Source organism: Phodopus roborovskii, unplaced genomic scaffold, assembly GCF_943737965.1.
Source record: "Phodopus roborovskii unplaced genomic scaffold, PHOROB, whole genome shotgun sequence".
Classification (NCBI taxonomy): Eukaryota; Metazoa; Chordata; class Mammalia; order Rodentia; family Cricetidae; genus Phodopus; species Phodopus roborovskii.
Genome location: NW_026125554.1, coordinates 5,275,222 through 5,295,539, shown reverse-complemented (window position 1 = coordinate 5,295,539; position 20,318 = coordinate 5,275,222). Strand labels below are relative to the sequence as shown.

The following is a 20,318-nucleotide window of genomic DNA, read 5'->3' as shown; positions in this document are numbered from 1 at the left end:
TAAGTCAGATTCGTGAGCATGCACAAATAAATTCGAGGAAGTCTGCATAGAATGTGCATTCAGACAGGTGGATGTGGAACCACGATTTGGGGCATGTATAAAAGCCACCGGCAGCTTTGTAGAGTTTGAGCATGCACTCTGGGTCGCTTGGGATGCTCCCTTAAAACTTCAGTGTTTTCTTGAGCGCCTTATGGATACCTGCCCACACAGGCGACACCAAACACGCACACATGAGCAGGGCCTGCCACGTGCCTATTAGAGAGGGAGGCAAAAGCCCTCTAAGGGAGCCTCCTTCAGGGTGGTGTGAAGATGGTGGGACCTGTTGTTATGTATCACCAGTGTACAAGAATGAGGATAAAGTTATAAAGAAGAGGTGCGCTGTGCTTTCCTTCTTATGCCTTCTGTACAATGAAATTACTCAAGTAAAACATGAAAATTGGAAACAGAACGCTGTGGTACTGCTTAAACAGGGACCACGCCTCCTCCAGGACCAGCTCCCGAAGCCTTGCGCTCCGACCACGGCCACAAAAGCCCCAGGCATTCTACTACATTTGGCCCCTCCCCACCCACTCTATCAAGTCCCGCCCTTTCAGCACACCTCCCGCCTCATCCCACTCCACCTCCTCAAGCCCCGCCCCTGGAGTCACCTCTATGACCACGCCCCCACCAGAACCGATCAAATCCCCGCCCTTTAAGTCGGCCTTCGGTCACGCCCCCACTTCCGGTTCCTCCAGGGCTCTCTCCGTGGAGCGTTACGTACTCGGACCACACACACTTCCATCCCCTCCAAGTCATTCTTTCTTCAGCATCTACAGCACGTCTCCCCTTTTTGTCCACCTCCAAACCTGCTCTATAGAACGTACTTCCTGGAGCCACGCCCCCAGTCGGGCAGCTCCAAGCCACGCCCCACCTCAACTCCTGCAACCTAGAGTATCCCGCCTCTCGCCAGGTTACGCTCTGGCCACGCCCGCACGCCCACCTTCCCCCCCAAGCGCCGCCCCCAGCCTGAAGCACGCGCGCGTCGTCACGTGCACAACCAGAGGGCGAGCTGAGATGACGTGTCGCGGTGCGCCGCCAGTATGGCTGTTCCATGGCGGCGAGCACAGGCTACGTGCGCCTGTGGGCCGCTGCGCGGTGCTGGGTGCTGCGGCGGCCGCTGCTGGCGGTCACTGGCGGCCGCGTCCCGAGCGCGTCCGGGTCGTGGCTGCGCCGAGGCCGGCGGGTCTGCGACACGTCCGCTCCCTGGGCGCTTGGCGGCCGCGTCCCTGCGGGCGTGGGTCAGTGGCGGGGGCTGTGGGACACGAGCAGCCGTAGTGGCAGCGGCAGCGGCAGCGGTGACGAGACCTCCGAGGGCGGCGCGGAGGACGGGGCCGCGGCGGGTGGCGGGGACGGCCCGGTTGTCACGGCCCTCGCGCCCATGACCGTCCCGGATGTGTTTCCGCACCTACCACTCATCGCCATCACCCGCAACCCGGTGTTCCCGCGCTTTATCAAGATTGTGGAGGTAACGGGAGCGCCCCGCCTGGACTTAGGGTCCCCAGCTACGCTGGCGGGAGCCAGGGGTCCCTAAGCGCTCTCGTGTCTAAGAAACCTTTTGAACCGCGTTGCTACCTGTCATCTACCTTCTCGGGAGTCTGAGTGGCTCGTTTGGACACATTCTCCCTTTTTCGGGTCCTTCAGGCCGTCTAGCAGCAGAGTACAGAATTTTACTTCCATCTTGGTGAAAGTTTTGTAACACCGTCCGAGTCCACCTTGTTCAGTCATGTGTTATTAACAGAGTCTTGTGTATCAGGGTCTTATGGCCCAGGCTAGCAACTGTGGAAGTTTCCACTCCCTTATTTACTTTGTATCATGCACATGTGGGGGATACAAAGTTTCTGTCTTTGGGGGCTATATTCTAGGAGAAGGTCGAAATGACTAAAGTGTGAGTGGCATACCAAAGGAAGAGGAAAAGGACAAGATTTCAACAGTGTCCCTAATATCTACCCCTAATAAGAATAAAAGTTAGAACAGCCTTTTACCCAAGGGAGGAAAATTCCAGTGCAGGAAGCTCATCTCATCTGATCCTTACAGATTAATGAGCCATGAGGAGGCAGGAAAAGAGATCAGGATGATGAAATCCACGGAAAGCAGAGACATTTAAGTAGGGAATTTCCTAATCGGCCACCTACCCCCCCCAACGTTTATGTTTTATTTTTCTCCTTTTAAACTTGGAAATCGGAGGCCAGTGGTTATCAGTTAACCTAGTACCAAGGTCATACATTGAGTCATTGCTGTGTCCACCCCACAACCTCCCTACATTCTCCTGGCTCTGCCAAGTCTTGAAGGCAGGCATGACAGCATAGATCTGAGGAGAGTCACATCTCTCTACCTTTCCTCCTGTGTTTCCAAGGCCCTTCATTTATTTTGCCTATTTGGTAGAACACACACACCTTCCAGCCAATCCTGGAGGGTGACATGGCACAGTTACCTTCTTCAAGTTGCTCCCAAGGGCCTTAGTTTTTCTCATCTGACAAATGGACATAATTGAAGCTTCTATCTTAGAGTCAGGGAGCTGCTGTGGAAGTCATATATAGGCCTATGTGTAGGGGCTTTTTTGTTTTGTTTGAGGCAGGATCTCATGTAGCCCAGACTGATCTCAAACTTGCTATGTAGTTGAGTTGGCCTTGAGCTCCTGGTCCTTCAGCCTCTCTGCCTCCTCAGCCCTGGGGTCCCAGGTGCCCTCACAGTTCCCTGAATGACTGAGTATTGAGCCTCTGTTTTTTGCTGCTTGGAGGGAGTTCCTGTGACACTTGCAATGAATGCCTGGAAGGTTCTGATACTGCAGAACTGCCCTGGAGGCCTGTTCTAGATTCCCCTTTACTCTCTAGGCTTCCAGGGGCAGAGCAAAGAGACATATCTTCCAATGTCTGCCATTTGGGGTGTGGCCTTGAAACTCTGGCATGTGGACCTCAATGACCAAAGTTAGGGGACACTGATGGTGGCCCAGCCATCAGCTTCCAGCAAAGAATTATAGCTGGCTCCTGGGAGCCAGTGAAAGGATCTATTTGAAATACTCAGCTTTCATATCTACAACTGCCAATACAGGGATGGCTCTGGTGTTGCTTGAGGCTCTGGGTGCAGTGTTCATCTAGCATACAGGAGGTAATGGCCTCAACATGATACACAGGATGTATGTCAGACACTTGTCATCCTAGCCTAAGGTGGAATGAGTTTAAGGTTATCCTTGGCTACAAGGTAAGTTGGACACTACCCTGCAGTATATGAGACCCTATTTTAGTTAACTGTTCTATTGCTGTAAGGAGATACCACGAGCAAGAAACTTTTAAAATAAAGTATTTAATTGGCGACTTGCTTATAGTAATATGTTAGTTTGTAAACATCATGGGAAATGTGTTGGCAGGCAGGCTTGCACTGGAACAATAGCTGATAGCTTGCATCTGATCCTCAAGTCTCAGGCAGAGACAGCCTGCCATGGACTTTTGAAACCTCAGTCCACCCCCAATGGCACTCCTCCAGCAAGGGCACACCTCCCAGTTCTGTGACTGAGACCAGACATTCAAATATATGAGCCTGTGGGGCATTCTCAAATAACACAGACCCTATCTCAAACAACAAAAAAAGCCACCTAAATGGGGAGTGGTATAGACTAATCCCAGCACATGGGAGGATTAGGACTGTCATGAGTTTAAGCCAACCTGGACTCCAGTATGACATCCTGACTCAGACAAGGAAGAGCCCCAAACAGTGAGAGGTGTTGGGATTGCCCCTCCCAGGCCTTGCTGTATCAGAAACTTCATAGGTGAACTGTGTGTGGCAACTTGTCCCTGTCAATGCTGTACTTGGGAAGCTAAGGCAAGAGTTCCAAGTTAGTGTCAACTATGTATTGTGTCCTAAACTACAGGGTGACTGGGGAAGCTACACAGGTGACATTCATCCTCAGGTGTCTGTGTTTACATCTATTTTCTGTGTACAGGTATTTTGCATGTATGTGCACATGTGTGCTTAGTGCCCATAGAGTTCAAAACAGTGTCAGATCCCTTGAAACAAGTTAGGGATGATTGTGAGCCACTATATGGGTTCTGAGAATTGAACTCTAGTGCTCTTGACTGCTGAGCCACCTCTCAAGCCCCACTGTTTCAGATGTGGGGTTTCTTTGATGTTGTTTTGTTTTGAAACAGAGTTTCTCTGTGTAGCCTTTGCTGTCCTAGAACTCATTCTGTAGACCAGGCTGGCCTTGAAGTCACAGAAGTCTACCATCCTCTGCCTCCCAAGTGCTGGGATTAAAACCATCTTCAATTTTTTGTTTTGTTTTTCGAGACAGGGTTTCTCTGTAGCTTTGGAGCTTGTCCTGGAACTAGTTCTTGTAGACCAGGCTTGTCTCGAACTTACAGAGATCCGCCTGCCTCTGCCTCCCGAGTGCTGGGGTTAAAGGCGTGCGCCACCAGCGCCCAGCTTCCATCTTCACTTTTAATGGACACCTGCTAAGGGGGTGGGAGGAGTCAGTCATTGAGTAACTAACTGATCAGGAACTAGGAAATGGTGTGCAAGGCTGGGAGGAAGCCACCTTAAACTTGAGCCTCCTGCCACATCATCACTCCAGGTCTGTGACACTAATGAAGCTGTGGCTTTGTAGCAAACAGTGTTGCCAGCAGCAGTGTCTGCAGCTGCCTCAGCCTCATTCATCGTTCTCCTGCAGGTTAAAAATAAGAAGTTGGTTGAGCTGCTAAGGAGGAAAGTCCGCCTGGCACAGCCCTATGTTGGCGTCTTTTTGAAGAGAGATGACAAGTAAGTCTTCTCCATGGAACTGTAGTTTGAATTTTTCGAGTTGAGATAAAAGGAGCCAAAGGAGACCAAGAGCCAAGCACACTGTTATTTTAGTCTAGGTCAAAGGCTTGGCTTTAGAATCTCTCAGGGGCTGGGCCATGGCTTAGCAGGGAACATTTATCTAGCATGTGGAAGACCCTTTCACAACACTGAAAGTGAACTGTTAGCCCCCAGGGAAGGTTGGGACCTTGGGTACACCCACCCACAAATCTGATTCTGCTGTGGGCGCTAGCTATAACAGCAGAAGGAGGTCCTGTTTTGGAGGTTGACTTAGTGAGGTGCTGCCACCCAAGAAGGACTAGTGCTGAGCTGGCAGCCTTCCTGGAGGTTCCATCGCCCTGGAAGGTGCCAGGCAGATGCTTCAGGACTCTGGTAGTGACCTGTACCTTCCTCCTGAGCCCTACCACACAGTATGCTGCAGCCCAGTCAGTGTGCCCTTGTATTCTGTCTCCCTCAGCAATGAGTCAGATGTTGTGGAGAGCCTGGATGAAATCTACCACACAGGAACATTCGCTCAGATTCATGAAATGCAGGACCTTGGAGACAAGTTGCGTATGATTGTCACAGGCCACAGAAGGTACGGGGCCACAGCAAGGATGAGGCGAGGTGTGCCTGTTGGCATTTACAGAAGTGATTGTAGTTTTTTATGAAGTTACGGGCAAGGGCTCTGCCCTGACTCAAGTGGTTCCAAGCTGTTGACACCACCAGTCAGGAGAAACTGTCACTGGATGGTGGCACAAGCTTTTAATCCCAGCACTTGGGAGGGAGAGGCAGGTGAATCTCTGTGAGTTTGGGTTTACAGAGCTAGTTGCAAGACTGTCTCAGAAAAAAAAAAAAAAGAATAAAACCAAACCAACGAAGCCCTGGGATCTCCGGTGCAGTGTTGGTGATGCTTTCCAGTTTGCTTTGTTTGTTGTTTTTTCCTTCCTTTTTTTTATATTAAGACCCTGGAGCCACAGGGCCTTTGAACACACAGCTCTGTCTGTACTGCATCTGTCTGCCTGCTTGCAGGATTCACATCAGCCGGCAGCTGGATGTGGAGCCCGAGGGGCCAGAGCCAGAGTCAGAGAATAAGCAGAAGTCTAGGAGAAAGCTGAAGCGAGGCAAGAAGGAGGCAGAGGATGAGTCAGGTGCCAAGCCCCCGCTGGAGGTGGTGCCTGAGGCCTCCACTGACACCCCTAAAGAGGTGCTCATGGTGGAGGTTGAGAATGTGACCCATGAAGACTTCCAAGTCACAGAGGAAGTGAAGGTAAGCCATGTGCTCTCCTGTGGGCCTTGAGTAGCAGTCAACTGAAATAACTTGCACAGACTGGTCTAAATAATAAGAACCTGGAGTCAGATACAGAGGAAAATGCTGAGAGATCCAGAGAGAAGGGACAAACCAAAGCCACCTTTATCTCATTAGCTTCCCAGCAGAAAAGAGAGGAAGTTCCAGTTTTCTCCCGCCTATATCCTCTCTGCCCAGCCATCTCATTTCCTGTCTGTACAGACCTCCAGACCTCTATGGTTAGCTAGTGGCAAGCTCCATCTCTGATCTTCAGACAGGCTTTATTTGTACAAGCAAGTATCAAGTATGGGTTGGCATGACTGGGCTAGGCCTTTTGCCTAGCCAGAGAAGGCAGGAATCAAACCCATGCCCCCACCCCAGCTCATGATCACCATATACAGTCATCCAGTGTTCTGTAGAACACCTACCTGTTGCCTCCTTCACAGCTCAGGGGACTGTGCATGAAGCAGGGAAGAAACAAGCTATGCCACTCAGACCCCAAACTGAGGTTGTCCTGCCTTCTTCAAGGTTCCTATAAGTAGGACAGTTAACTGTTAGCCAAGCTAACCCAAAGCCTGGAATGTGTCCAGTGCTGTTGCTGCTACAGGATGGAACTACTGCCAGCCTCTTCTAGGGGCTGGCCTTATTGATTGTGGTTGGTTGGAGATGGGAAAGATGCCTCTGGGCTTAGCTCCTAAAGGATGCTAGGCTCACTTGGTGATGTCTGCTTGAGCTGGGGCTGTCTGGAGAGAGGAGGTCTCTGGGTTGATGCTGGGATTGTGAACTTCGTGGGACTGCAGGCAGCCTAGGGGAGTCATTCTGTTTAATGGAACACATCTCATCTTAGAGCAGTGGCCCCATGCTAGTGACACTGTGCCAGCCTTCCGTTGGGCTTTGCTGTGGTGGGTTCCAAGCTGACCTCATGACTTTGAGAGAAGGTTCAGGAGCCACAGAGACATCTGTGTAGGGCAGGTACTCTCCTCTATAAAGGTGAATTCAGCTGTGATGGTTATCCTGCTTGGATGTGATAGTGTGTGCCTGTGGTCCCAGGACTTGTGAGGCTGAGGCAAGAGGATGGCTGGTGTTGGAGGCCAGTGTAGGCCACAGAGTAAGACCCTACCTCAACAACAGAAAGCCAAAGCCCCAGAAAGTGTGTGGAGTGGGGATAGTCCCAAACATGTGGAGGAATGCTTGCTCAGGCCCCCAGTGGCTGTGGGTGGAGCCCTTGGTTTTCTTTTCTTTTTTCTTTTCTTTTTTTTTTACTCTTATGGGGCTGGAGAGCGTGGATGTGTGCCATGGTGTGCATATGGAGGTCAGAGGAAGACTTTGGAGACTAGGAGTTAGTTGGTTCTTCCTTCCACCATGTGGAGCCCACAGATTGAACTTGGGCCATCAGGCTTGGCAGCAAACACCTTTATGCTCTCAGCTGTCTCATTGGCCCTGGTTTTAGTCTTTAATCCTATTGACCTTGTGTTCTGCTCTGTGCTTCTGGTGGGTGGTCCTGGAGGGCTCCCCTTCTGCCATCTTGTGACTGCCATGGTCCCTGCTTGCCAGGCCCTGACTGCGGAGATTGTGAAGACCATTCGGGATATTATTGCCCTGAACCCACTGTACAGGTCAGTGTCTGAAGGCTGGGCTGGGCTGGGCAGGGACTGCTACCTGGTGCCAGCTCTCTGCCTCCACTGCAGCACAGTGGCAAAGCTGGCTACCACTGAAGCCTGGAGGTGTGTGTGGTAGTGGGAAGAGTCTAAGGCACGGCCACTCTGTCCCTACAGAGAGTCAGTGTTGCAGATGATGCAGGCAGGCCAGCGGGTGGTGGACAACCCCATCTACCTGAGTGACATGGGTGCTGCACTCACGGGGGCTGAGTCCCATGAGCTGCAGGATGTGCTGGAAGAGACCAATGTGAGTGTGTGCCCATGCCCTGCCCCAGTCCACTGATCTCAATATCAAGACAGAGTAACTGTTCGGAGCAGGCTCATCCCCAGGGCTGGGACTCTCTGGGTGCTTGTTCCCATGTCAGCAGTGCTGTGGCTGTGATGGTCCCTGCTCCCAGACAACTGCACTGTCCCCTGTTGTTTGCAGATCCTTAAGCGGCTCTACAAGGCCCTATCACTCTTGAAGAAGGAGTTTGAATTGAGCAAGCTTCAGCAACGCCTGGGCCGAGAGGTAATGGACAGAGGGAGATGAATGGATATGTCCTAGCTCTAACTCTTTGATTTAGGGGTTCTCTCTGAAACAGGCTGACCCAGAAACTTACACCTGCACAGTCCCCTTGTCTCAGTCTCCAGTGTGCTGGGACATTAGGCATGTGTTGTATTTCATTTTGCTATAGCAAAGTTTCCCCTCCTAGAGGCTGGGCAAGATGGAGGCAGGAGAGTCAGGAGTTGTATAGGGAGTTTTAAGATAAGTCTGGGCCACATAACCTGCCTCAAAACAAAAAACAACACAGATTTAACTCGTGTGGTTTGGTGTGTGTGGTTGGGTGTGTCTGTCTGTCCATTAGGCAGAAGCCCACACAGACAGTAATCCCATGTCAGGGTGCCCAGTGCGGGAGACTGTAAGGAAGCCCCCTGTAGACAGGGCCCATTCTGTTGGCCCCTGCCCTGCCTTGTTTGAGCTCTCCCTGCCACAGGTGGAGGAGAAGATCAAGCAGACGCACAGGAAGTACCTGCTGCAGGAGCAGCTGAAGATCATCAAGAAGGAGCTGGGGCTGGAGAAGGATGACAAAGATGCCATCGAGGAGAAGTTCCGGGAGCGTCTCAGGGAGCTTGTGGTTCCCAAGCATGTAATGGATGTGGTGGATGAGGAGCTGAGCAAGCTGGCCCTGCTAGACAACCACTCCTCTGAGTTCAAGTGAGTTTCCCACACCGTGGCCCCTGGTCACCCCTGTGTGCTGTCTCCCAAGACCCTGGGGTGGCCATGTTCCTGTGCAGGCTGCCAGGAATGCAGAAGGCCTCTGGGGCCTGACCTGAGATATAAGTGCCTGTGGGGATGCTGGCTGCCCTGTCACTGCCTCTGGCTCTGCCTGCAGTGGCCCAGGAAGCAAGCATGTGGTGGACCAGTATAGTCTGAGCACCCTTGTGTGTCTGCCTGATGCTACAGGTCTATGTCTAGATGATTTTCTGCCAGGTTCTGGGCATTACCTTCCTCCTGCTCAGGGCACCCTGGGTGACACTGGCCCCCAGATGATTTGGACTATTTCTGTCAAATTCCTTAGTTTAATTCAGGCAACCCCACACTGGCTCCTGTGTCAGACTGACTTAAGCTGAATCTTGGCCCGAGGATGCTCTGTGTCCCTGAAGTATAGCCCTCCCTCTGTATATCTGAGCAGGCCATGCTGTGCCACCTGACCTCCCTCAGTGACACCTCTACCTAAAGGTTCCTGGCCCAGGGTGGCTGCTGTCCACAGGTGCCTGCCTCAGGTACTAGCCATGGTAGCCCTTGGCCTGCAGCAAGCCTGACCTTGGCTTCTCTGAGCCATACTCATCCCTGGTGTCACTCAGTTGTCATGTGCCATACTCATGCATGGACAGGACCTCATGTGTGGTGACAATGCTTCCTGTGGTGTGGTCCTTGTGGGCATCTGCTCACTGTGCTTGTCTTTGCAGTGTCACCCGCAACTACCTGGACTGGCTGACATCCATCCCGTGGGGCCGGCAGAGTGATGAAAACCTTGACTTGACTAGGGCCCAGGCTGTGCTGGAGGAGGACCACTATGGCATGGAGGATGTGAAGAAGCGTGTCCTGGTAAGGCCTGCAGCATGTGCACTAGCACAGCCAAGGACAGGCTGCTGCTTTTTTGTCCTTACATCCTTCCATTGGAGAACCACCCAGCTAACCAACTGTGGCTCGGGATGTGAATGGGTGGCAGAAGGGTGTGCAGAGGGTGGGGACTGTTGTGATAAGGTGTGCTGTGGTCAGGCTGTAGAGAAGGGGCCCCTAATGTAGCTGACACCTCTGGCTACAGCCTGTCAGCCAGGGCCCAGGGCCCTGCAGCCACAGCTCCAGTCAGCCCAGACCTTTGGGAAGAGCAAGGGACTGTTCACAAGTGTTGGGCAAGGGCCCTGCAGGACTGGCTCCAAGGGCTTGCATCCTCAGGGCCACTGAGCCTCTTTGGCTTTCACAGGAGTTCATAGCTGTCAGCCAGCTCCGAGGCTCTACCCAGGGCAAGATCCTCTGCTTCCATGGCCCGCCAGGAGTGGGCAAGACCAGCATTGCACGCTCCATTGCCCGTGCCCTTGGTCGTGAATACTTCCGTTTTAGTGTTGGCGGCATGACAGATGTGGCTGAAATCAAGGGGCACAGGTAGGTAGGCTGGGCCTGGCACCCATCTGACTGGGCACTGTGGGAAGATGGAGTTTTGCATTGAGCAGGGCAAAGTACTCCAGGCTAGGGTGTACACAAAGGTACACAGAGGCAGGAGGTAGCTAATTGTTGGCTGGCCTGGACTTTTGATTTTTTGTGATGGTCTTGTTATATAGCCTTAGCTGTCCTGGAACTCCTTATGTAAACCAGGTTGCTCTTGAATTCAGAGAACTCCTGCCTTCTTCTGCATCTGGTATTAAAACTGTAAGCCGCCACACCTAAACATGCATCCAGTGTGGGACCCCTGATGTGAGGGGCAGTCGGCTACAGGAGAGCGGGAGACATAGACTGGCAGGCTTTGAGTTAAGCACTGAGACCAAGCTGACAAGCTAGCCAGCCTGGGTAGAACATGGCAAGAAGCCTCATGGTGTCTCATTTGCCATTTCAGCACTCAAGGTTAGGCAAGAGGCTCAGGAGTGGGAGTCATCCTCGGCTATATACTCATCCTCTAGAGCTGTTAGCCAGGTTGGCCTACATGAGACCTTAACTTGGAAAACAAAAGAATCTTGTCATATTAGCAAAGCCCTCCTCCTTTCTACCCGTAGCCCACCATAGCTCCCACCCCCTCAGGGTCCTACCCATTCCCAGCCACAGCCTCGTTGCTGCTCCTTCAAATCACCAGGCTCTGCGCCTTATGCTGTGCTCCAGCCTTGTTTGTTCAGTGCCTCTCCTGTCATCTTTCGTGCCCTACAGTGGTGCCCTAGCCATCCTGACTTCTGAGCTGCCTGAGGTCCTTGTTTACCCCTGCCCTGCCTGCCTTGCTGAGCCTTGGGCCTGAGTGTGGGTCTCATGCTGTGCCAGCTGCCCCCTTCAAAATTTAGCCTGGCCAGCCCCCACCTCTTCATACTAAGGGAAGTGAGCTGGGCATGACTGCAGGCTGTGTATGTTGCCAGGTACTGGCTGGAGAACATTGGGTGACCTGTGTGGGAACAAGAGCTGCCCTCCAAGTGGGCCGTGTGTTGGTGGTTTGCTGTGGGCCTCTCTGCTCAGCATGCTGATCCACACTGAGTGTTGCCTCCCCATAGGCGTACCTACGTGGGGGCCATGCCTGGGAAGATCATCCAGTGTTTGAAAAAGACCAAGACAGAGAACCCACTGGTGCTGATCGATGAGGTAGGGGAGCCTCTGGGAACAGGCAGGTCAGGCAGTGGCTTAAGTCCACTAAGCTTAGCATGTGGTATGGGAGTCAGGCATGATCCCATGGTGCCTGCCTGCCTCACCCAGGTGGACAAGATTGGCCGAGGCTACCAAGGGGACCCATCATCGGCATTGCTGGAGCTGCTAGACCCTGAGCAGAATGCCAACTTCCTGGATCACTACCTGGATGTGCCAGTGGACCTGTCCAAGGTGAGTGCTGGTGGATGTGCCCTGGTACAGGGGCTTTATGAGAGGGATACACCCAGCTTCCAACACTTGTACCCCCTTGTTACCCAGGTGCTGTTCATCTGCACGGCCAATGTCACTGACACCATTCCAGAGCCTCTGAGGGACCGCATGGAGATGATCAATGTGTCAGGCTATGTAGCACAGGAGAAGCTGGCCATCGCGGAGGTGGGTGGAGTTCTGTGGGCTGGAGGGGTACAAGATCAGACCTGGTTCCCACAGTAGTCCTAAGTACCTGACAGGTGCTGGGCAGAGGTCTCAGGCAAGGCTTAGGGCCTATGGTTCTCAGGACAGGGCTGTGATACCCACTCTGGAGCTGTTCCAGCCTGCATCTCCCTGCTTCTGAGAGGAAGGGCTGAGATGGTGTCTGAAGGCTAGGGAGAAGCAGCTTGGGACCCCGGGGTGCCCAAACAGTAAAGGGGGGGCATTGCTGACAGTTGTTCCCCACAGCGGTACCTGGTGCCACAGGCCCGCGCCCTGTGTGGTCTGGATGAGAGCAAGGCCCAGCTGTCTGCAGCAGTGCTCACTCTGCTAATTAAACAGTACTGCAGGGAGAGCGGAGTTCGAAACCTGCAGAAGCAGGTGGAGAAGGTAAGACTGTATACAGTGGCATGCCTAGCACAGAGCCCCGCCCAGCACAAGGCCTACCCACACCCTCTACTCTCAGGTGCTTCGCAAAGCTGCCTACAAGATAGTGAGTGGAGAGGCAGAGACTGTGCAAGTGACACCGGAGAACCTACAAGACTTCGTGGGGAAACCAGTGTTCACCGTGGAGCGCATGTATGATGTCACCCCTGCTGGCGTGGTCATGGGCTTGGCCTGGACTGCCATGGGTGAGCGCCCCATGCCAATGTTGCTGCCTGGACTAACACATGTGCATGCTGCCAGCACTAGGAGTCCAAGTGTAGGATTAGGGAGCAAGGTACAGGTGGCAAATTCAGACTCCTCTCCATCTTCCAGGAGGCTCCACATTGTTCGTGGAGACGTCTTTAAGGCGGCCCCTGCTTAGGGGCAGCAGGGAGGACAAGGAAGGCAGCCTAGAGGTAACCGGCCAGCTGGGGGATGTGATGAAGGAGAGTGCCCGCATCGCCTACACCTTTGCCCGTGCCTTCCTGATGGAGCAGGATCCTGACAATGACTTCCTGGTCACTTCACACATTCATCTGCACGTGCCTGAGGTAGGACCCCATCTGTTTGTCATCCAACCTTACTTATCACACCACCTGGGCTCACCGCCTGCTCTCTCCTTGCAGGGTGCCACCCCCAAAGATGGTCCCAGTGCAGGCTGCACCATCGTGACAGCTCTGCTGTCCCTGGCTCTGGGACAGCCCGTGCTGCAGAACCTGGCCATGACAGGGGAGGTCTCCCTCACAGGCAAAGTGCTGCCTGTGGGTGGCATCAAAGAGAAAACCATCGCGGTGAGTTCTCACTGCCTGTGCCCCTGGCCACCTCAGGGTGGTGAGCCCTGGACCGATTTGACCGGCATGTCCCCACAGGCCAAGCGCGCTGGTGTGACCTGTATTGTCCTGCCGGTGGAGAACAGAAAGGACTTTTCGGACTTGGCACCCTTCATCACAGAGGGCCTCGAGGTCCACTTCGTGGAGCACTACCGTGACATCTTCCGCATTGCCTTCCCTCTGCATGAACTTCGAGAGGCTATGGCTGTGGAGCGGTGACACGGGGGTGGGGCCTCCTTGAATAATCATGGTGTGGCACAGCCACGAGCACAGGTGTAGAATCATGAATAAAGTAGAATCCTTTCCAGAGCCTAGCCTGAGTCATTGAGCGTCTGCGAACACAAGCACGCACACACATCTGCCCGGCAGTAACGTTTATTGGGGGTGGGGGCATTAGTCCTTCTTGGCTGCCGCCTTCCTCATGGCCGCCAATACGTTGCTCAGCTCCTCCCGTTTCCTCTTGGCGCGGATGTGCGTGCCCACCTGTGTGGAGTCACACCGTCACCCACGGCCATGGCCACCGCCGCCCCAGGCCCACCCTCTGGGGTCACTGCCTACCCTCTTCTTGATAAACTTGAGTGCGCGCTTGTCCTTGGACACCTTGAGCAGCTCCATGGCGCGTCGCTCGTAGGGCGCGAAGCCGCACACCTCCCGGATCATGTCCCGCACGAACTTGGTGTGCTTGGTGAGGCGCTGCGGGGACGCCAAAACCACCATTACCGAGGGGCGGGACGCACCATCCTGCGCCCGGGCTCCCCTCCCCGCGGCGCCCAACCAACACCAGCAAGCCCTCGGCTTTCCCCTATGCTCGTGACTGCCCGGCACTCACCCCGCGGCGCCGGCTGTGCCTCGGCTTGCTGACGTTCTTCGTCACCTTGTGGCCCTTGTTGAGGCCCACGGCCATGGGATAGCGCAGGGCCATGGCTGCGGGCGGTGAGAATGAGACAGCGACTGAGACCCGGCACATCGGCCAGTTCACCCGCTCGCCCGCCCTCCGACGCACCCCACGGGCCCGGGAGCCCCGATGGCGGCAGATACCGGCCTGACGAGCTCCACTTACCTGCTGCTCTCCGATGGCGGCCGCGACAGGAAGGATGGCGCCGCGCGGAACCCTGGGATATCTGTGGGTGGCTCGCCGCTGAGGCTAGAGAGGCAGGCGTGCCGCGAGCTCCCTCTGGTGGCCGGAGGCTCCGCGGCGCCTGTGAATATGCGAGGCCCGCTCAACCAGCTCCAGTTGAGCAGGACATGGCTGTAGCCTTGGGTCTTCCCTTAGGTTATGAGTTCGAGACTGTTGAAGCGAGTTTCTCGGACAGTAAAAATGTTTTTTAAAGTTCTTGTTATCAGGCTAGAGAGACGTCACAGAACACTTGATTTATCTCCAAAGTACCTGGGACCAATCTTAAGCATCTACGATGGTGGCACTAGAACATCTATCTGTATCTCCTTTTCCAGGGTATCTGAGTATCTGATGCCCTCTTTTGGCGTCTGTGGGCAGCACGCACGTGATACATACCTGTAGACAAAGCACATAAAATAAAACGAGTAAATCTAACTTTAAAAAAAAAAAAAAAAGGACGGGTGGTGTGGTGGTGGCACACTCCTTTAATCCCAGCACTTGGGATGCAGAGGCAGGCAGATCTCCGCAGGTTCAAAGCTGATCTGATTTACAAAGAGAGTTCCAAAATAGCCAGGGCTACACGGAAACATTGTCTTGTAAACAAAACAAAATAAAATATATATTTTTGTGTAGAGGTGTTTTGTCTGCATGTGTGTGTGTGTCTGTGCTACACGTGGGTGCCGGCCCTCTATTACATTAGCCGGTGCTGAGTCAGCCCCCAGAACTGCTGCCATTTAAAAAACAAAACATTTATTTAGGGGTTGGGAGAAGCCTGATCCACCACACACTTGAGGAGGTCAGACGTCAGCTGATGGGGCTCTGCTAGCCTTCGTCCACGAGGGCTCCAGAATGGAACCCATATTCAACAGAACTTGACAGACTAGATCCCCCGGAACTGATATCTGGGTTTCATGGAAGGAGGGAGATTAGCGTCTGTGGTGGCCTTGGGTTGTAACAGCGGGGTAAGGAGGGTTGCCAAATGGTCTAGAATCAAAGGCTGTTTCCCTCCTCCCTCCTCACTTGCTCCCTTTCCATTTTTGATGTATGGTCTCATAGAGCCCAGGCTGACCTCCCTGCTAATGACAGATGTGTATCGCACTCATTTTATGCGCATCAAGTGCTCTAGCAACTGAGGGGTACCCCCAGCCTTCTCTCTTGGTTCAGCCTCCCACACTCCACACTTGCCAGCCTGAGGAATTTGAACTGAGGAATCAGACTGATTACGATGCAGGGCCTGGGTCCAGCCCTGCTGGTCCACAGTGAACGGCTGAGTGGTTCTTGGCAGGTGTCACAGATATGAGTGGTCACAGCTGAGAGTCGAGGTAGTGGGCAAGCTTTCTGGTACAATGACTTGAAGGAATTAACCCCCTCCAACTGGAAGCTCTGCTGTGCAGCAGACTGAGCTAACTCTGAAGCATGCAGAGGGCAAAGCCTCAGGCCTGAGTGGGAGGAGCCAACACAGAAGGGCAGGGTCTGGGTGTAGTATCACCCCAGGCGGAGCTAAGGTAGGAAGGCGAGGTCGTCAGCTGAGGCTTGGGTACCGGGGCGTAGGACCTGGTAACAGGGTGGTTGAGCCGTGTGTCGGCTCAGGCGGGTCCAACGTAGGGAGAAGCGGGCCTAGAACATAGGTGCAGAAGGGCGGGGGGGGGGGGGGAAACCCGAGCAGCCGCCCGGGGGCGGGGCCTAGAATACAGGAGCGGGAGGAGAAACTTGAGCAGAAGCCTGGGGGCGGGGCCAAGATAGGCGGGACCGGACCTAGAGTCCAAGAAGCAAGTTTCGTTCAGATCTGGGGAAGGACTGTAGAAACCTTCAGGGTGCTCACGGGGCCACACGCTGGTGTCCCCTTCATTTGTAGGTGCACCCCTGCTGTTCCTGACTTCTGTGTGGGATTCTGAGCAAGTATCACACCATAACACACTGCAAAGTACATTCTTGTGGATCCTTGGCCAGGGAAGTGGTGACTTGCCCAAGATTCTCCAGGGACTAGCCCTTCTTGCTCAGTCTGACCTGTCTCCATTCTCTGTTTAGAACGCGTTTCCTTAATATAATTTAATTCTTTGAAATCTTAGATCCAAAGATGAAATTTCTTTCCTTTTCTTTTTCTCTTTAGTTTTTTGAGATAGGTGTCTCTGTATAACATCCCTAACTGTCTTGGAGTTCAATTTGTAAACCATGCTGGCCTCGAATTCACAGAGATCCGCCTGCTTCTGCCTCCAGAGTGCTGGGATTAAAGGCATGCACCACCATTGCCTAGTGACACAGTTCTTTCTTTTTTTGAGGGGGGGTTCGAGACAGGGTTTGTATTGCTTTGGAGCCTGTCCTGGAACTAGCTCTGTAGACCAGGCTGGCCTTGAACTCACAGAGATCCACCTACCTCTGCCTTCAGAGTGTTGTGAGTAAAGGCGTGCGCCACCAACACCCGGCTAACACAGGTCTTTTTTACCTTGGAATTTTCTACCTAAGTCTGGAAGACAAGGAGAGGAAGTTTCCCAAACCCAAAAGGCTGAAATGGCACAGGGAGAAGTACTGAGTTATGAAGTCCACAAATCTCCCTTATGTGTCCACCTCCTCACTTCGTGCGAACCTGTGAAACTCCAAGCTCTGACCAAAGCAAGCTAGCAAGGTAAGTGGGTGGATGGATGGATGGATGGATGGATGGATGGATGGATGGATGGATGGATGAGGAGGCCGGTGTATGGGTAAGTGTATAAGTGGATGAAAGGGTATGCGGGTAGACGGAGAGATGGGTCTGTGACTGCAACAGCACAGTGAATACAGGAATGTAGCATTCAAACCCTCTAAGAATTCTCTGCCCCATGATCTCTGGGTTCTCGAGTTACACGCTGGTAAAATTTGTCAGTCCTCTGCTACAGCCTCCAGCAACCATTTATCCCCATCTTGCAGCAGAACGGCGATCTCTGTATGATCATCGCCTTTGCCCACTAGGTAAAAGCCACGCCCCGAGACGTGATGAAAGACTAGCCTTCCGGAACAATCCCGCCCTCGCGTTACCTTGGTAACTGCCTCCAAGACTCACTAGACCACAGGGCTGCTCAATCCTTCGCGCAGGCGCGAGGATCCCATCCGCATCCTTCAAGGGCTCCTTCCATCGACCCTCCAAACTACATTTCCAGGAGGCTTCGCGGCCTAGCCCATCTCTGGTTTTGTTTTTCTCCCGACTACATTTCCCAGAAAGAGTTACGGCCACGGTCCTCGATTTACTGAGTCGAACCCTATTGCCGTTCCCAGAATCCTTTGCGGCTCTCGTTAACAACTACATTTCCCAGGAACCTCGGCAGCATTGTCCACCGGAAGCGGCGGGCGAATTGTGTGTCCTTGCGCGTGGAGTGAAGCGAGAGATCGACCATGGTGGCTCGAGTATGGTCGCTAATGAGGTGCGTGGAGACTCGGGTTGGGCCCTGAGCCTTCGAGATAGTTCCGTGCTACAGGCATCTGTGCCTTGCAGCTTGGTGTCCTGCGAATGCTTACTTCCGGTTGCGTCTGGACCTCTTCTCACGGCCCTTGTAGGAAACTGGGCTTACTGGCAAAACTAACTTGATCTATTCTCTCCTACCTTCCAGCCAGCCCTACAGTTTAAATTTTCCCTTATGTACAATAGGGGTGACAGGGAATGCTTGCCCTTATTTCCTCTCCGGAATTTGAGTGACATGAAGGAAGGGCCCCTGGGCTTCCTGGAGGGTTTTGTGCCTAATGTCTACTGCTGTCGGCAGGATTTCGAATGAACCAGTCTTTTTTTAAAGACTCGGTTTACCATTTCAAGTCGTGTCACACAAGGCAAAAGGAATGATCCTTTTCCCTGGGATCCCAGGGTGTTACCTGGTGAACTGTTCAGGTCCCCGGAGACCCTGCCCCCACAACTTCAGTCCCTTCCTGTCTCCCGCCAGGTTCCTTATCAAGGGAAGCGTGGCAGGGGGAGCAGTCTACCTTGTTTATGACCAGGAGCTGCTGGGGCCCAGTGACAAGAGCGAGGCTGCTCTAAGAAAGGCCGAGGAGGTGGTGCCACCAGCAATGTACCAGCTCAGCCAGTATGTGTGTCAGCAGACGGGTTTGGAGATGCCACAGGTACCCTGGCTGGGAGTGAGAATGGGGCTTGACAGGTCGATTCTGGGTGGCCTTGGTGCCCGCACCACCTCTGCTTGGTGGTTTGTAATCACTGGGTTTGGGTGATAACGTGTGACCTGTCCCCATGCACCAGCCCCTGTGCTCCTCTTTCTCCCCAGCTCCCAGCCCCTCCAAAGATTAACTTTCCGAACTTCCGTGACTCCTGGAACTCAGGTAGGCCCCATTGCCTCTGCTTGGTGGATGCCTGGGCATGCCAGCTTCTCTCCCAGTCCTGTTTGCCTTGCTGTTCCTTTCCATTCTTCCCTGTGTGCCTGTATGTCGCCTGTGGACCTAAATAAAAACGACTAGCCATGGTGGCCCATGCCTGTGACTCCAGCATTTGGGAGGCTGAGGCAGGAAGATTTTCAGTTCTAGGGCTACAGAGAAACCTCTCTGAAACAACAAAAAACAAAATGAAAATATGTAAAACAGGGTGCAGGGAATGGGTGGTCCCACTCACTCTTGCTCTAACTAGCACTCTTGGGCTTTCTTGGATGTTGGCTGTGAGAATGGTTCTGGCGAGATGGGGTTTCATGGGCACTGCATTGTCCCTGCAGGCATCATCTCTGTCATGGCAGCTTTGTCCGTGGCCCCCACCAAGGCCAGAGAATACTCCAAGGAGGGCTGGGAGTATGTGAAAGAACACAGCAAGTAAAGGATGCCACCTGCCCCAGCATGGGCAGGACCAGGATTCCGCAGACTCCACCACAGTGGGGACTCCACTCTGAGGGCAGCTTCCAGCATTGCTGGTCCAATAAAGAACTTGGGAATGGTCCCTGACCTGTGTTTTCGTGGGAGGATGCAGAGTGGACTTGAGGAACCCGGATCATCTGGGCTTCAGCAACTTTTGCTTGTGGGGAAAGTCCTGTCCATTGGGGGTCCCTGTGTTCCAGATGTTAATGCTTAGAGCCCAAAAGTATTTTTTAGCTTTAAAAAACTGTGTGTCTTATAGTTTCTATTGCTGTGATAAAGCACCATGACTGAAAGCAGCTCAGGCAGGAGAGGGTTTGTTTGAGCTTGCTCCTCAGGCCATACACCCATCACTGAGGGAAGTGAGGAACCTAGGGACAGGACTAAAGCTGTGGCATGGAGGATCACTGTGGGCTTAGGTTTGCTTTGCATGGTTTGCTTAGCCTGCTTTCTAATAGCACCCAGGTCCACCAGCCCAGGGTGGTACTGTGTTGGACCCTTACACATCACTCATCAATCAAAAAATGCCCATAGACCAATCTGATGGAGGTATTTTTCAGTTTACTCTCCCTCTTCCCAGATGACTGTTAGGTTGACAAAAAATACTGCCCACACTGTACAGGTGTCCCATTCCTGGAGATGGACTTCCAGGCAATCCTGAGATGCTTGTCATGGATGCTGGGATCACATCACTACACTATTCATCCAGCCCTCAGAAAGGATGCAGAAGGTACTGGGGTATGGGAACCTGGACTCCAGGCCACCTTTGGGCTCTGGGTCACCTCCAGGAACAGCTTCTGCCACAAGGAGCTCTGCAGCTTATTCAAGTCACCCAGCTATTTGCACATTTGTGGAACACCCTGGAAACTCAGTGAACAGATGCAGGGTATGATGGCTGGCTGGCTCTACACAGCTATCTTGTCCTAGGTCCACTCCTGGGCTGCAGAGGGTACCTAGCATTGGGTTGTCACTGTGTCACCCTGTTAAAGTTCAAAAGTTGGAGACATGTGCCTTATTATACCCAAAACAAGGGATTGCCTCTGCCTGTACCCCAGGCTGGGTGTCAATGACCTCTAGAACAAGGTCC

At 53.2% G+C, this 20,318-nt stretch overlaps 3 protein-coding genes across 3 annotated transcripts; 2 read left to right on the top strand and 1 right to left on the bottom strand.

Moving 5' to 3' along the window:
* Window positions 1-1,073: 1,073 nt before the first annotated feature.
* Window positions 1,074-13,609, top strand: Lonp1 (lon peptidase 1, mitochondrial). The gene is made up of 18 exons (XM_051177614.1): window positions 1,074-1,504; window positions 4,700-4,788; window positions 5,285-5,404; window positions 5,839-6,076; window positions 7,649-7,710; window positions 7,870-7,999; window positions 8,180-8,263; window positions 8,730-8,950; window positions 9,706-9,844; window positions 10,224-10,402; window positions 11,488-11,575; window positions 11,687-11,809; window positions 11,897-12,013; window positions 12,296-12,436; window positions 12,513-12,678; window positions 12,806-13,023; window positions 13,099-13,263; window positions 13,342-13,609. The coding sequence occupies exons 1-18, from the start codon at window positions 1,091-1,093 to the stop codon at window positions 13,519-13,521; spliced, it is 2,874 nt and encodes a 957-aa protein (XP_051033571.1). The 5' UTR covers window positions 1,074-1,090; the 3' UTR covers window positions 13,522-13,609.
* A 52-nt stretch (window positions 13,610-13,661) lies between these two features.
* Rpl36 (ribosomal protein L36) lies at window positions 13,662-14,519 on the bottom strand. Its single transcript, XM_051177624.1, has 4 exons — window positions 14,363-14,519; window positions 14,132-14,226; window positions 13,861-13,995; window positions 13,662-13,785 (listed from the first exon to the last, which is right to left on the bottom strand). Exons 2-4 carry the CDS (start codon window positions 14,222-14,224, stop codon window positions 13,696-13,698), a joined length of 318 nt encoding a protein of 105 aa, XP_051033581.1. The 5' UTR covers window positions 14,225-14,226; window positions 14,363-14,519; the 3' UTR covers window positions 13,662-13,695.
* A 3,122-nt stretch (window positions 14,520-17,641) lies between these two features.
* Micos13 (mitochondrial contact site and cristae organizing system subunit 13) lies at window positions 17,642-19,315 on the top strand. Its single transcript, XM_051177623.1, has 4 exons — window positions 17,642-17,814; window positions 18,325-18,502; window positions 18,661-18,715; window positions 19,099-19,315. The coding sequence occupies exons 1-4, from the start codon at window positions 17,786-17,788 to the stop codon at window positions 19,194-19,196; spliced, it is 360 nt and encodes a 119-aa protein (XP_051033580.1). The 5' UTR covers window positions 17,642-17,785; the 3' UTR covers window positions 19,197-19,315.
* The last annotated feature ends 1,003 nt before the right edge of the window (window positions 19,316-20,318 follow it).

Bases quoted from the DNA above. Each gene is read 5' to 3' on its own strand.
- Lonp1 (XM_051177614.1), top strand. From the start codon at position 1,091: ATGGCGGCGAGCACAGGCTACGTGCGCCTGTGGGCCGCTGCGCGGTGC. The intron at 8,951-9,705 runs GTGAGTTTCCCA...TTGTCTTTGCAG, and splicing joins AACCACTCCTCTGAGTTCAA to TGTCACCCGCAACTACCTGG. The intron at 9,845-10,223 runs GTAAGGCCTGCA...TGGCTTTCACAG, and splicing joins ATGTGAAGAAGCGTGTCCTG to GAGTTCATAGCTGTCAGCCA.
- Rpl36 (XM_051177624.1), bottom strand. From the start codon at position 14,224: ATGGCCCTGCGCTATCCCATGGCCGTGGGCCTCAACAAGGGCCACAAG. The intron at 13,996-14,131 runs GTGAGTGCCGGG...GCGTCCCCGCAG, and splicing joins GGCACAGCCGGCGCCGCGGG to CGCCTCACCAAGCACACCAA. The intron at 13,786-13,860 runs GTAGGCAGTGAC...GACTCCACACAG, and splicing joins TCAAGTTTATCAAGAAGAGG to GTGGGCACGCACATCCGCGC.
- Micos13 (XM_051177623.1), top strand. From the start codon at position 17,786: ATGGTGGCTCGAGTATGGTCGCTAATGAG. The intron at 17,815-18,324 runs GTGCGTGGAGAC...GTCTCCCGCCAG, and splicing joins CGAGTATGGTCGCTAATGAG to GTTCCTTATCAAGGGAAGCG. The intron at 18,503-18,660 runs GTACCCTGGCTG...CTTTCTCCCCAG, and splicing joins CGGGTTTGGAGATGCCACAG to CTCCCAGCCCCTCCAAAGAT.